The sequence below is a fragment of the Leptinotarsa decemlineata genome, unplaced genomic scaffold (genome assembly GCF_025532065.1).
Source record: "Leptinotarsa decemlineata unplaced genomic scaffold, Ldec_3_MD MMD2_tig00026340_RagTag_RagTag, whole genome shotgun sequence".
Lineage (NCBI taxonomy): Eukaryota > Metazoa > Arthropoda > Insecta > Coleoptera > Chrysomelidae > Leptinotarsa > Leptinotarsa decemlineata.
Window position 1 is genome coordinate 826,875 of NW_027412694.1, and position 13,673 is coordinate 840,547.

Here is a 13,673-nt window from a genome sequence, read left to right on the forward strand (position 1 = left end):
ATTGAATGAACTGCACTATTTTTTTATAATAGATTAGACGAATTGTGCTGAATGTGAAAAAAAATTATGATAATTTTTTGCATTATTGAAAATTAAATAGAAAAAGTCGTTTATAGGAGATTTATATGGTACATAGAAGTCAAAAACGAGAATTCTCTTTGCTGTAGACTACGAGGAAGTCGCAACGCATTGTTGTAAACCACCGCAGAAAATGCCCATTATAGTTATGTGCGAAACATTCGGAGGTAATACCTCCATTGGACCTCGGCTACCCAGCCCGGATAACTTAAGTTCAAATTTACCTTCTGGCCGTGAAAGTTTAAAAATTCAGGTCAAATAATTGACTCTTTTTTTTTAGTAGCCATAGAAAATACCTTTTTAACCAGGTAATACCCCCTATATGAGGGGGAAATGCTAAATAATATCATTTAATGGATGAGAATTCATGTATCACTGGAAAATGTGAGACACAAATGAAATTATTATTCGAAAAGTATAATAAATGAGTCACTATTGATTGACTATTTATAAAACAAAAAATCCTTTGACTTCAATTATTGAATTAATTAATTTATTCGTCATTTTTCATTCAGGTTCAGCGGTGGCTATTTTAGGCGCGAACCTGCGCTTTGGAAGCAGTGTTGCCAACGCGAGTCTGAATGCTACGAAGGCCTTCCAGTGCCACCCAGGAGGAACAGCAGAAGCAGCGCTAATATTCGCCTTGGCGACAATGGGTATGGCAGCTAACATAGCGCTGATGGGAGTGATTTTGGCAAACAGACAACTGAGAAGGTAAATGTACGCTATTTCAAAGTATTTCTGCGAAACATTTCTGTTAATTGAAACCCTTCAGATGCCAATAGGTCATTATAGAAAGAGACATACATTTTTCCTACCTATTTCTCCATAATAATGAATGGTTTGTTCATTCATAAAATTCAAACCCATACAAAATAACGTCATTTAAACTAACAAAACAGATTACTTTGCATTAACTTTTAATTTGGTAAGACACAGAATTCTTTGATTATTATTGTGCTTATAAGAATTAGGTTGTCGTGAGACACTTTCAGTTCATATTGTATTTGAATATTGTATTTATTTTGCTTTTTTTCTATTTCGGATGAAGTGGTCGATATTGCACCAATACAAAAATTGTCACATGATAGACACAGTGACTTCTTCTGGAAACATATTCAACTGTATAACTTATGAATACCACTATAATATCAACGACATACAAGATTAATCGTCCTTTTCAAAAGTGACAGGTATTTTATATACAAGAGAAATATTGACGGCTCTAATATCTTTCCTTGTGGGTCTCCCATTTCGAAATTCTCATCTTCTTGTTTAACTTGATTTGTCATGAATTATATCAACTAATCATTCATCAAACCTTCTATATCTCAGTGCGTCTTACTTTAATGAAATGAATAAAAAACACTTTTTTCTGATTTCCACTAGTTATTTTATTTTTACGACCGGTTTCAGGTTTTTATGGAAGCTTCGAAGGGCCACAGATCATTTGTTTATCTCGTTATTTCGATTTTTGTCTGGTAATTTCGAATTTTATCTGCTAATTTCGACTTTTATCTCATAATTTCGACTTTTATCTCATAATTTCGACTTTCATCTCATAATTTCGACTTGAAAGTCATAATTTATGACTCAAAAGTAGAAATATGGTTTCTTGAGTTCATTATAATTTACTCCAAGTTAGTGTTAACAGGAGGTTTGTGAAATTGTTGTGTGATTGAAATTTCAATTGAAATATGAGTATCAATAACTCACAACTAGTAAATATTTCAAATCTTTCATTGATATACATTTATCTCGAAATGAAATATATTGTATCGTTTCAGTTACAACTATCGTTAGTTAAAAATGTAATTGGTGGAATACAAAAAACTCCCAATACAACTTGATTCACAAAAATTATAACAAAAGATAAGTTACTAATCAAATTTTCTCGTCGAAACAAGATTTACTTTTCCTTTCTGATTATGTATTTTATGTTTCTAAGTTTTGAATACCTATCTGAACAACATCAAATTGCACGGTATGTCCACAATTGTGCCACTTATACACATTTGTATGTTCATATTTTTACTTGTTTTCCCTCGATAAAGTATTTAAAAATTTGGGGAAGCTCGGGTATCAAAAAAGTATAATTTAGTCAATAGAACCATTTCTCGAAAGAAACAAGTTTTTTGAAAATAAACATAGTAAACCTGTCGAGATACTTGATTTTTTTTTCATTAATCTCAATTTACACATATTTATGAGTCACTTAATTAGCAAATTTTTTTCAGGCTAATGATGATGACTTTTATGATTTTATTGCTTCGTACTTTTCATTAGGATTCCAATATAAAGAAATTTTAACATTTCTGAATGTTTTGCACAAAAAACTGATTTCAGACGTCAACATTTTTCAAGAATTGAAGATGTAGTGGTATTCATAGAAAACGAATTAAACACTTATGGTCAACTTCATGGTTACAAATGGATGCATTTACGTTGCTCACAGAACAATTTTATTGTAACACAGCAAGTTGTTCGAGAACTCCTTAGTTTACTGAGCAAAAGAATTCGGCTTCGTCACAGGCAATACGACAATAATGGTCCAAATTATCTATGACATGTCGATCCATATGATAAATTAAAGCCTTATGTTATCTGTACTAATGTCTGTATAGATGGTTTTTCGAGGCAAATCATGTGGTTGAAAGTGGAATCAACCTCAAGCGACCCTAAGGTTAGAAAAAATTATTAACTCGGAATCAATTCATAATTTTAACAATAATCATTTCGAACTGATATTGAAACAAGAACAAATATTTCAGTTGAATGTACATTTTTGAAGATGCTCATGTCAACGATATGCCATTGAATTTTACCATACAATTTATTATTTCTCTTCTCTTTACACTCAAAAAAATTAGTAATTTTGAAGATCATATCATCGTCACAATCATCATGATCAAAACAATAGAATTGAATACTACAAGTTGATTTCTCTCTGATGTTCGTTTAGCTGCCGATTCAAATTTTTTCACATGAATTCAAACTCTCTCAGGTGATTGGAGGATATTTCTCAGAAGCAGTGAAGACCAACGGAGAATGTCCTAGAACTTTACGAACCGATATGGGCACTGAAAATGGAGTAATGAAGAGGAAACAAAAAGTATTTCATGAAGTATATGCTAAATGGACCATGTTTGTATGGAAAAAGCATGCATAATCAAAGGATAGAATCTTGGTTGTCTATTTTACGTAAAAATAATGCACAATACTGGATGAATTTATTTCAAACCCTGATAGAAGACAATTTATTTGATGGATCATTTTTGAACAAGTCAATTGGTTCAATTTTTCTCATACCATGTTATTGCTCCAGCAGGGAGACCAAGTATATTGTATGCGATGCCTTCCCTTTATGAAGTTACGGATTACCTCATCAAGATTCCATCATTCGCTTTTAAACCTGTTCCGTCGTAGTGTACATATCCCCGGACAGCCTGTGAAGAAGATTTTTGGAAATTATGATAAATTTTGATGAAAAAAAATAATTACACAAGGTCCTCAGATCCTTATGCTATAATTGATTTATACATCAACCTCAGAAGTGAATTATTTACGTTATTTCAATAAGTTTCAAATCAATAATTGGTAATTATGCATTGATATTATTTAGTACCTTTTTCAAAAAGTGAATGCTTTCCGTACTAGTAGGAGAAAGTCGACTTCCACCAAAATATTAGTTTCTTAGTATAATAAATTAATCTGAGCAGTAATATTTTCACTTCCTTATCAAAACTTTTCTAAAATTCAGTTTTTCATTACAACTGGAGAAATTTCTAGTAGAAATTTATAAACATCCTGAAAGAATACTCTACACATTCATATCTTGAACGTCATGTAGAAATGCAGTTTGCAATGGTAACTAATACTGTCGGTATGTTCTTCGAAGCGATTCAATGTTCATTTCTCAGGTATTATGGGTTTTCTCTTCTCGTTTCGGAAAATCATAGAGATCTAATGATGCAAACAAACTAACTGGAGCAGAATCGTTCCCAAACTTTCAATCAAAAAATGAATAGGCTTCGTTTACTTAATAAAATCTAATTGATTTTTTCATTAAATTTGGTACTTATGATAATATATAGGATAAGGAAAGTAATTTTTGTCTGATTCCTACTAAAACTTTCATTTGTCATGACAGGAACCGGTCGTAACAAATGAGAGTCTTAATGGAAATCAGAAGATTTTATTGATCAATTATGTTAGGTCACTGTCTAACCATTCGAGTTGATACTTTACAATTTCGAGATTGTCAAGGGTGACTTCACATAGTTCAAACGTGTCTAACTTTTTAAATCAGTATGACAAAATGAAAAAAAAACGAATTAAAGATGATTTTATGTATATGGGCTCAACATTTCAAATGCAATTTTGCCATATTTGGACTTAACATAGTTTTCCTCTGAGGTACAGATATTCGAAATGAATTTTCACCAAATAAATACGTCATCAATTAAACAAACTTATGATATCATGGCAGATCTATCTAACTTTTTTTCATCATTACATCATCATGGCAATCACATGCAGAAAACTTTGATTTCACCCCGAATTTCTATTCGGATGGAATTTGAAACACTCGAATGAAACACTTTAGTGAACTGAAAATAGTTCATTCTGTAAAAACACATACAATAGTTTGAAAAAAATTTGAAACTCAAAATACAAACAAAAATATAAAACTCAATTCTAATAAGGAATTCTGGTTAACATTGGTCAATGATTAGTCAGCCTGATGAGACTTTTGAAGGTTTGAAACAGACAGGCAGAAGCGATATTATTTTTGTATATTCACTGTCAGTATTTTTTCACCAGTTACATTCGAAACATTCACGCAGCTGAAAACATGTTTAATCAAGTGAAAAATATTGTTTTTCAGGAATCCATCATAGGTGATGTTTCCTTTCAAATATTCCTTTTTGTATCGCATCACAATATAAATTTAATTTTATGATGACATTTGTTTTAGATGGTATCATTCAGAATGCCTTCTCGAATCAAACTTTAAAAACCTTCTTAGAATGGACGAAACATTGATATTCTTAAATTTTTGTATATATAAGTATCAAATAAGCGATTGTTGATAAGAATATACTAACAACATTTAGATGACATTTTCGATACAACAGCAACTTAGGGGGTTTCGAATATTTATTGCATGGCACGTAAAAAGTTTTTTAAATAGTGAGCACATATTTTTATTTATGTGAAAGAATAATAAGTTGATCACCTCATTATAATTACGCATTTTTCGTTCAAAATTGTGTGACACATCACAAAGTCAGATTTTCAAGGACCCTTAATAGGTATGATACAAATTTCATAAAAAAAAATATTTCAATATTTATTTGCATCAGGGTAGTCTCAAAAATGAGCCATAATATGCTGTCCTTGTTTGAAAATATTTCGAATTATGTTGTTGAAAAAAAAACATCGAGTAAAGTGGTGAGTGTTTCAACACTTGATAAAGTATTGAAATTTATAAGAAATGGAATGTATAAGTTTATTATTCCTGTTTGAAGTATTATTGGTATGAGGTGATTTTATGTTAATTTTTCAATAAACTAACCGAAGTGGTAAAAAATCAAAATTGCTTTTTTGATATACATATAAAAACATTTGGAAGACACTAGGAAAACATCCGTCGAATGCCAAAATGACATTACTTCACACAATATCCATTACCCATATATCTGAACTGAACAGACTGTTAACTCTGCTCTGAATGTCATGAAATTGTCATATGTAGTAGGAAGTTCAACAACATTGGATCAAGTGTGTGCTACGGGGGAGCCTGGAAAATCTATCAGATGTATTAAATTGTATATTTATTTTATGGTTCGCTATATTGGATCCTGTACAGAATCTGAGAAATGCTGATCATTTTTTTTTGATCGCATCTGTTTATTCTGTTTAAATCTGTTTTTCCGTTAACCAGCTGTCGCACCCCTAAGAACACAACCCTCAGAAGTCGAAACTTGTGCGAGCTAAGGGTTAACGATGTCTTACCTTTTAACGTGTGATTCCTAACACGCGTTGGACGATAGCAAGTGAAGATCGATCGTTCAGACTAGGGCTTGAACCACCGACCAATACGGCAGTCAATTCGAGTGAGTGAACAAATCACCCACGCCGAACCGCTTGGCTACCGACCGACCATATTCTTTTATACATATATATATACTTTTTTGAGGAGATATTTTCATCTACTTTTAACATCGATGTGGTATTTTTGTGAGATGCTTCAAATTTATTTAATTTAATTTTTCTTTTGGCATTTTGAGATGAACTGCAATACATTCTTTCACAAAAGTTGGTTTTTGAATCAATTCTTTCCTTGCGATTTGATCTAATTGTTTGAAATTTTCTTTTGGTGGCATCCATTTACCATCGTTATTTGAAAAAAAGTCGACTAGATCAACATCATCATGATTATTGAATGCGCTTCTTATCAAAGCAGCATGTGACATAGAAATATGAAATTAATTCCAGGGAATTGGATAAAACATCTTCATTTTCCACAGGAATATCTAAACAGGTTTTGGTAAACATTGGAAATATCTGAATTGAAAAGTATTGTTCACTTGAAAAACTCTGCACTATGATCTTTCCTATTGCCCCTCATTCTTCTTCTTGGAAGTCATGCCTTAGACCGGCACCTTCAAATTTGTACCCGTAGTACATTTTTCATAAAACTCATCAAAAAACTCTGTAATACTGTCGCGTAAGACACCTCCTATGTCTTCTGCTGGCTCAGTCATCCCATTGGATAGTATCATTTCTATTTTTACAACAGATAGATCAATTTTTCTAATCATCACAGCGTGAAGCAATTCTTCGAACACTTTTCCTCGATGAAGAATAAGCGTTTCTATAATGGTTTTTGGATGAACTGGATAAATTTCATCTGAAGAAATCGTGGTGATGTCATTCATTGTTGTCAGCGATATGGAAGTATGTTAAATCTGCAATTTTGGTTCCAAAATGTTATGTAAAAATAGGTATTTTCACAGGGTATTTCAGAAATTAAAGTGATAAATGTAGTGGTTAATGGAAGACGAAAAAAAAAAAACAAAACGAAATGATAGAATACGTTTTTGCAAAAAAACTCAATTGTAAAGATTCTGGCGTATTTTTGTGAATCACTAATTAGAAGCTAGCAGCCAGCAGAAGTCGGGCGCCTTTAGTCCAGCTGTAAACAGAATGTCTGCGGCGCCCACAGGGTGGCCCAAAAAATGGTACATGAAAGCGTTCATATTTTGGGAGAATTTGTTCCATATCCCCCAAAAAAATCATTGTGATATCATGGGTCACTAGTTCCCATACCTCTTTATGTATCACTCCCAATTCTGAAACATGCTATATTGAAAATAAACGAAAATGAGAAATAATTAATCCGATTGATGAGGATTTGAATTCGAGTACTCACTTCATTAAATTGCTGGCTGAAGTTACTTATATAAGAAGTCGGATTGTCTTCTTCTATATATTCGTCCTCATTTGTAGGATCTGATTGGACGATCGTACAACCAAAATTAGAACTAGTGGCCGATGATTTGGTACCAGGCCTGTTAGTCGTTGTTAAGGTGAAAATATGAGATGCTAGTATGAAATCATTCTCTTCATTAACGTGATTTTTCTCTCTTTCAATTGCCGCTACATAAAATCTTAGAGTTGGTAGGCTGGCCAAATCGTACATTTCCTGAACGGTAATATTTGTATCAACAGAATTGCTCTAGAAGTCCATCAATTCTAATTCGAAATCGCTTGTAGTACCCCTCGGAGATATATCTTCGGGAAAAAATAAGTTCTTGGCTATTCTTGAAACCTCACTACAGCGACTCATTTTCGGGACGTTGACACGTCTTGTACCCCCTCTAGAGTTTGCTCGTACTTGCCTATACCTATTTTCATTTTTGCCCATACACAACCATTTAATCTTCTTTGTTTTGTAGCATTTTATTTGAAGGGTTTTTGTCGAGAGGTACTAGACTTTTTTTTCAGTAATTTCAATCTCAATCTCTCTATCAAACTCTGTTTCGTAGATGAAGAATTTTTTCTACAGAAATTTTTAATCGCCACTCTATCTCCATGAACCAGTAATAAATCTTTGAGCTTTCCTTCAGAGAAAGCGCATATTGCTTCACAATTGATCTGAAAATTAATAAAAAAATTCGTGACTAATGTGGCGTTTATGAAACTTGAAACAGAATCGGAAAATTTGAATGCAGAATGCACCTAGTAGTATTTTGAAAATTTAAGGGTTACTAAAATTATGGCAAAATGCAACCTTTGGTTGAATCCTGTTCAGAACAAAATGCATATGAACTTTTTGTAGTCATATAAAGATCAAAATTGAAGCACGTAGAACATGATAAAATAATTATCGAAGGCTTGAGATCTTACTTTTGAACAAAATTCTAATAGAACGTTTTTTGTTCAGAATATTATTTTATTAGTATAATATAATGATTCTTCTTGGAATTCTTCTTTCAACTATATGGCATCAATTATCAAAATGACAGTTGTGAACCATTGTGTTATTTTCTTGATTCCAGTTATAGTCATGATATGAACCATGGTATTTATTACTGTTATTCCACCGGAAATGCTTCCATTTAATATTTGTCAAAGGATCACTTTGCACATATTTTTTGTATTTAGAGTTGAAATGAAAAATACATTTTTTTGACAATATTTTTCAATGTAGTATGATTCTATTTTCCAACTCTGAGGACGTATAATTGGCAAAGCCTTGCGTTCGCAATGCTTTAATTGAGCAATTATGATGACTATGACATCGATTACATTAATAGCAGATCAGTAATCATAGAATAATATCAAAAAAGGTGATTTCATCAAAAATTTACTATTTTGAAATGGCACGCATTGAGGAACCTCATGCCATTAGATAGCATATTCATTTGATCAACGGCAGCTAGTATTTACTGATTTGCTATAAATGTGATGGAAATGGTTATCATCATATTTTGATGAAGACACTGAAAATATGGTATAGGTCCAAGCTAGATCCACATCATTGAAAAATGAAATGATATTAAAATAAAGAAATATAAAAAAAAATCTTCCGTAACACAAGAAAACAAAACATACACCCTGTATTGTTTGATAGGATATTTGTAGTTTGTTTATTCGTTTGGCGAACAAAGTTGAAGCATGCATGGAGACAATAACGAACGAGTAACAAAAAATACTTCAACTCAAAGTGCTGCCATTTTTCAAACGCTGAAATTTTATCAAAACTCTCTGAGTGATGATGAATGACAGGAGACTTTTCACTATTGCCAATTGCTATACCTATAATTTACACCACCAGCAGGAAGTACAAAAAAGAAAAACTTTTTTTGCGAGTCACTGAATATATAGTAGAGTGTTTTGTTCATATAAGACCTCGAAAAAGAACTAAACATATGATTACTCCAACTCCAACAGAAATTTAATTTTGTCTACAAATTCCAGTTGCTGATCATTCAATTCAAGAGAGGTTGAACCATCTGTCGTTTTTTATATGTATAGCATATTTTATTTTGGTAGTTGAGAACTTAATTCCTGTCCGTTCAGACCACGATTGAAGTTATCTTAGTGCATTCTGTAATTGAGTACGTATTGTGATCACATTCTTTCCTGTTGCTTATATAACTGAATCATCTGCATATATATTACCCCTCACTGGCTTTTCAATACCATCTAAAATGATATTCATGACTATGAGAAAAAGAGTCGCGCGGAGTGTCATGGTTTCAGATAATTCACCATCAACTCTAACCGAAAAATATCTTTTTGACAGGAAATTAGATATGCATCTGAACAGTATCTGAACCAGGAATCCAAACACTATCAATTGACTAAGAGAGGAATCATCAAGACACTACTAGATCGTCCTTTCGGGCTCTGCAATACAAAGGAAAGTCTCGAAAAGGAACTGGGCATCATCAAAAATGACCTTCAATGAAATGGTTACTCCAAAGTGATGATGGAATAGGCTTCAGCAAAAAGACAGCAAGAGCTCATCAAAGAAGAGAAGCCGCCCCAACCAGTACTTGTACTTCCCTTATCAGACGATTGTCGAAAAGGATAGGAAGAATTGGGTCCAAGTATAACATCAGAACCTTCGTCAGATCTGGGAACACTATCCGTAGCAGTCTCTTGGAAATCTGGCCATCAAACGCAGACTGCGACACCAAGAATTGCATTTACTGGATACCCTGCGAGTACGGAGAATCATACATTGGTGAAACTGAGAGGCCATTGAAAGTTCGCATTGTCAAGCACAAGAAATACACATAGCTAGGAGAAACCAGCAAATCCGAAATAGCAGAGCATGTTTGGACTCATCAACATAACATCAAGTGGGCTCAGACTGAAATCATCCACAAGGTTTAGAAGAAAATTCAAAGAAGCCGCATATATGTTGTCCAACAACGCATTTAGCCTAGCTAGTATAGAGATACGTAACATATGGAAACCTCTAATCAAGCGGAACACGATCAACTCCCGCCAAATGGTCAGCTCCCGCAAAAACCAATAAAGCGGAGAGAGGAAAGAGGGGATAGGTAAAAGCAGTCGAATGATCTATAAATAGTCAGATTTCGAAGGAATAAGTCCAGTTATCACTTGAAGACGATTGTGGATACTAACAATCGAAACGTGAAGTTGGAAACGTGAAGTAACTTGGTTTGGAATCTTTTAATTTTATATTTTTATTTTTCATTTCTCGTTATTAATTTTTCAATTTTATAGCTCGTTTATTAATTCAATTTTTTTGTTTTTTTTTGGTTGTTGCTTGTAAGTTATTTCATTGTCATTTCAGTTTTTTGCTTAATAAAATTGTTTTTTCAGCTAATCTTTTTGATTTTTTCACAGACTTTTTCAAGGATTTCAAATCAATTTATATCATAGTAGACAAAGGGAGTCAGAACTGATGAAAAGACTGCCATACCTCAGACATTGGTGTGGAATGATTCAAAGTCGAGACGTCTTCTGTCCATGAAGTACGTTTGCTCTGTTTAATTATATACCTGTGACGAGCTCTGAGTTTATTGTATTTTATCTTATTCTCAGTGGAGGGGTGTCTTTTCAATTTTTCGAAAGCCGTTTTGCTTTTTTTGATTGCTTTTTGGCATTCTTCATTCCACTACGGAACATGTTGATGGTGCGAAAACTGCGTTGTTTTTCCTATGGCTTTGGATGCTGATTCAAGAATACTTTCAGAAAGTTCCTCAACAAGCAAATTGATGTCTTGTACCGGATTGGGTAATACATTTGGATTTTTTTCCTTCACAAGGATTCCATAACGTGTCCAGTTGTTGTCGCTAGTATTTCTAAGCCGCCAGCTAGGACCGAATGTAGGCGGTGAATCTTGTACATCAGCTCTAAGATAGATAGATACATAGATAGATAAATTTATTAGTCCCTTGTGCTACATTATGTAGATGGGACAGGTCATACTTCTCAGGTATAATATGAATGTGTAATATTATAAGATGTCATTTGAATAAACAAAATTTTACGATATATACGTCACAATGACTGTTATCTGATATTACCAAATTCAAGTATAAAATCATCTTCTGTGTAGAAACTTTTTATTTCTGGTAGAAACACTTCCAACTGTTTTTTTAAAAACGTGAGGTGGCAGTGTCTTCATATCGCATGGTAGTATATTAAAGAGACGGATACCAGCAAACATAGCAGACTTTTTATACTTTACACTCACCATCAGTTATGACCCGTTTGTCCTTCTGGTAAACATCAGTCCAGAGGGTGAGGAAGCCAGGCTTCAACCTGATTGAAATCAAGACGACGTGCAGATTTTCATACTTTGGAATAGTTCCGTTTTGACAGCGGAACAGTGCTGGCGTGTCTGAGCGTTCTGGTGTGTTTTCGTCAGATTTCTGGTTGATGATCAGCATTATTGTGGTGTTTCTGGCTTGTGATAGTTTGTGCGTTGTGTTATTGTGTGCAAGCAAAAACGTTTCTGGTGAGTACGTTTAGATATATTCATTTGTGTTCTGTTCATTGTGCTCACGCTTGGATAGGTGTCAATTTGCGTTCAATATATGTCTTGCAGTATGGAGAAACTGCCTCTCAATCTGGCTGGCAGGGAAAAGGCCGAGATTGTGAGCATTGTTCACCAACTAATCTTATACTTTGGCCTGAACCAGGCAGATTTGCACGGCAGCGCATTGCCGATCCCTGGGGCCAGCTGTCAGAATCTGACGGCTGCGAAACAGGGAGTGGCTAATGCTCTGACTGATAGTAACTTTTCAGACCAAGAATCAAACAATTTGAGCGTACTTTCCTTCTCCTTCACGTCGAAGAAGCGTCGTATCGGCGACGATTTTCCACCTCTACCAGATGTGTCCAGCCGCAAAGTAAGCGACTAGATGAGAAAAGAAAAGCCTAAGAGGGCAAAGAAAATTTCAAAAAAAGACATCATTGATGATGTTAGAGACGAGGCTCGGAACTATTACTCCGAGTCTGAGGTCTCACATCCAATGGCCCAAAATCGGGTGGATGAGACGGCCGCACCCAGCGGCAACACCCAAAGTGAAGTTGAAATGGAAACTGACCCATGAATCAACGACAGTGCTTCAAACTCAGGAAGCACAGTTGTGTCAGTACACGGGAAGGAGCCTGTCACCCCCACTCCTTTGAAACAAAACCAACATCCGTCGGCCAAAAAAGCCAAGAGACAAATGGGTACCCCTGTTGAAGTTGACGACCCAAGAGAACATCAAGTTTTACAAAACCGTCAACTTGCATGACGGCATAAAAGTCCAACCGGAGACATCTGACGATTATCGACGGTTATCCAGGCTTCTGGTGAAGAAAAAATCCCTCACCACACATACTCGCTCCCCGAAGAACGACAAATTCGTGCCGTCTTCAGGGGAGTGCCAGAACACCTGGCAACCAACGATGCCCGTGAGGAGCTCAAAGCCAGAGGCTTTGACCTCGCATTAATGACGCGTATGAAGCGCTATAACAAGCCTATGCCAATGGTTCTCGTTCTTCTGAGCAGGTATCAGAAGCATATCTTTGAGGTCCAAGACCTTCTGAGCAGGGATCAAAAGCATATATTCGAGGTCAAAGACCTTCTGAGCATGAAGGTACAGGTTGAACCTCAACATCCTAAAGCATCGGTGGGTCAGTGCCACCGATGCTAACGTTTCGGCCACTGCCAACGAAACTGCTTAGAAGTCCCAATATGCGTAAAGTGCGCCGGCAGGCATCTAACCAGTGCCTGTAAAAAGGTTAGGACTGACCCCCCGAAGTGCAACTACTGCAAGGGGGCTCACACCGCCAACTACTGTGGCTGCCCGGCGTTCCTGAAGGTACAGCAGAAAGGGAAATCTTACGCCAGGAAGCCAACCCCTTCAGGAAGACCTGCGGGGTCTGGACGCGTCCAGGAAGGGGTCAGCTTTGCTAAGGCTGCATCCAAGGGTACCAGCAGTCCTGCAAAACACATCCCTCCTCAACCTGAACCCTCTCCTCAGATGCAGGGGGTTTCAGACATCTGTGCCGCACTGGACCAGATGAAAAAGTTGTTCTTACAATTCCCC

General features: G+C 35.1%; 1 protein-coding gene and 1 long non-coding RNA gene across 2 annotated transcripts in view; one reads left to right on the plus strand and one right to left on the minus strand.

Annotated features, from left to right (window-relative positions):
- Positions 1-228: 228 nt before the first annotated feature.
- LOC141485888 (uncharacterized) lies at positions 229-4,917 on the plus strand. Its single transcript, XR_012467515.1, has 2 exons — positions 229-792; positions 3,083-4,917. It is a non-coding gene; the product is annotated as an uncharacterized lncRNA (long non-coding RNA).
- Positions 4,918-7,195: 2,278 nt separating this feature from the next.
- Positions 7,196-13,673, minus strand: part of LOC111503553 (uncharacterized) — a 290,692-nt gene continuing 284,214 nt past the window's right edge. The window contains exons 6-7 of the mRNA XM_074183491.1: positions 7,517-8,241; positions 7,196-7,436 (exon numbers count right to left, since the gene is read on the minus strand). Coding sequence (XP_074039592.1) covers positions 8,231-8,241 — 11 coding nt within the window. The 3' untranslated portion in view covers positions 7,196-7,436; positions 7,517-8,230. The remainder of the gene's footprint in view (positions 7,437-7,516; positions 8,242-13,673) is intronic.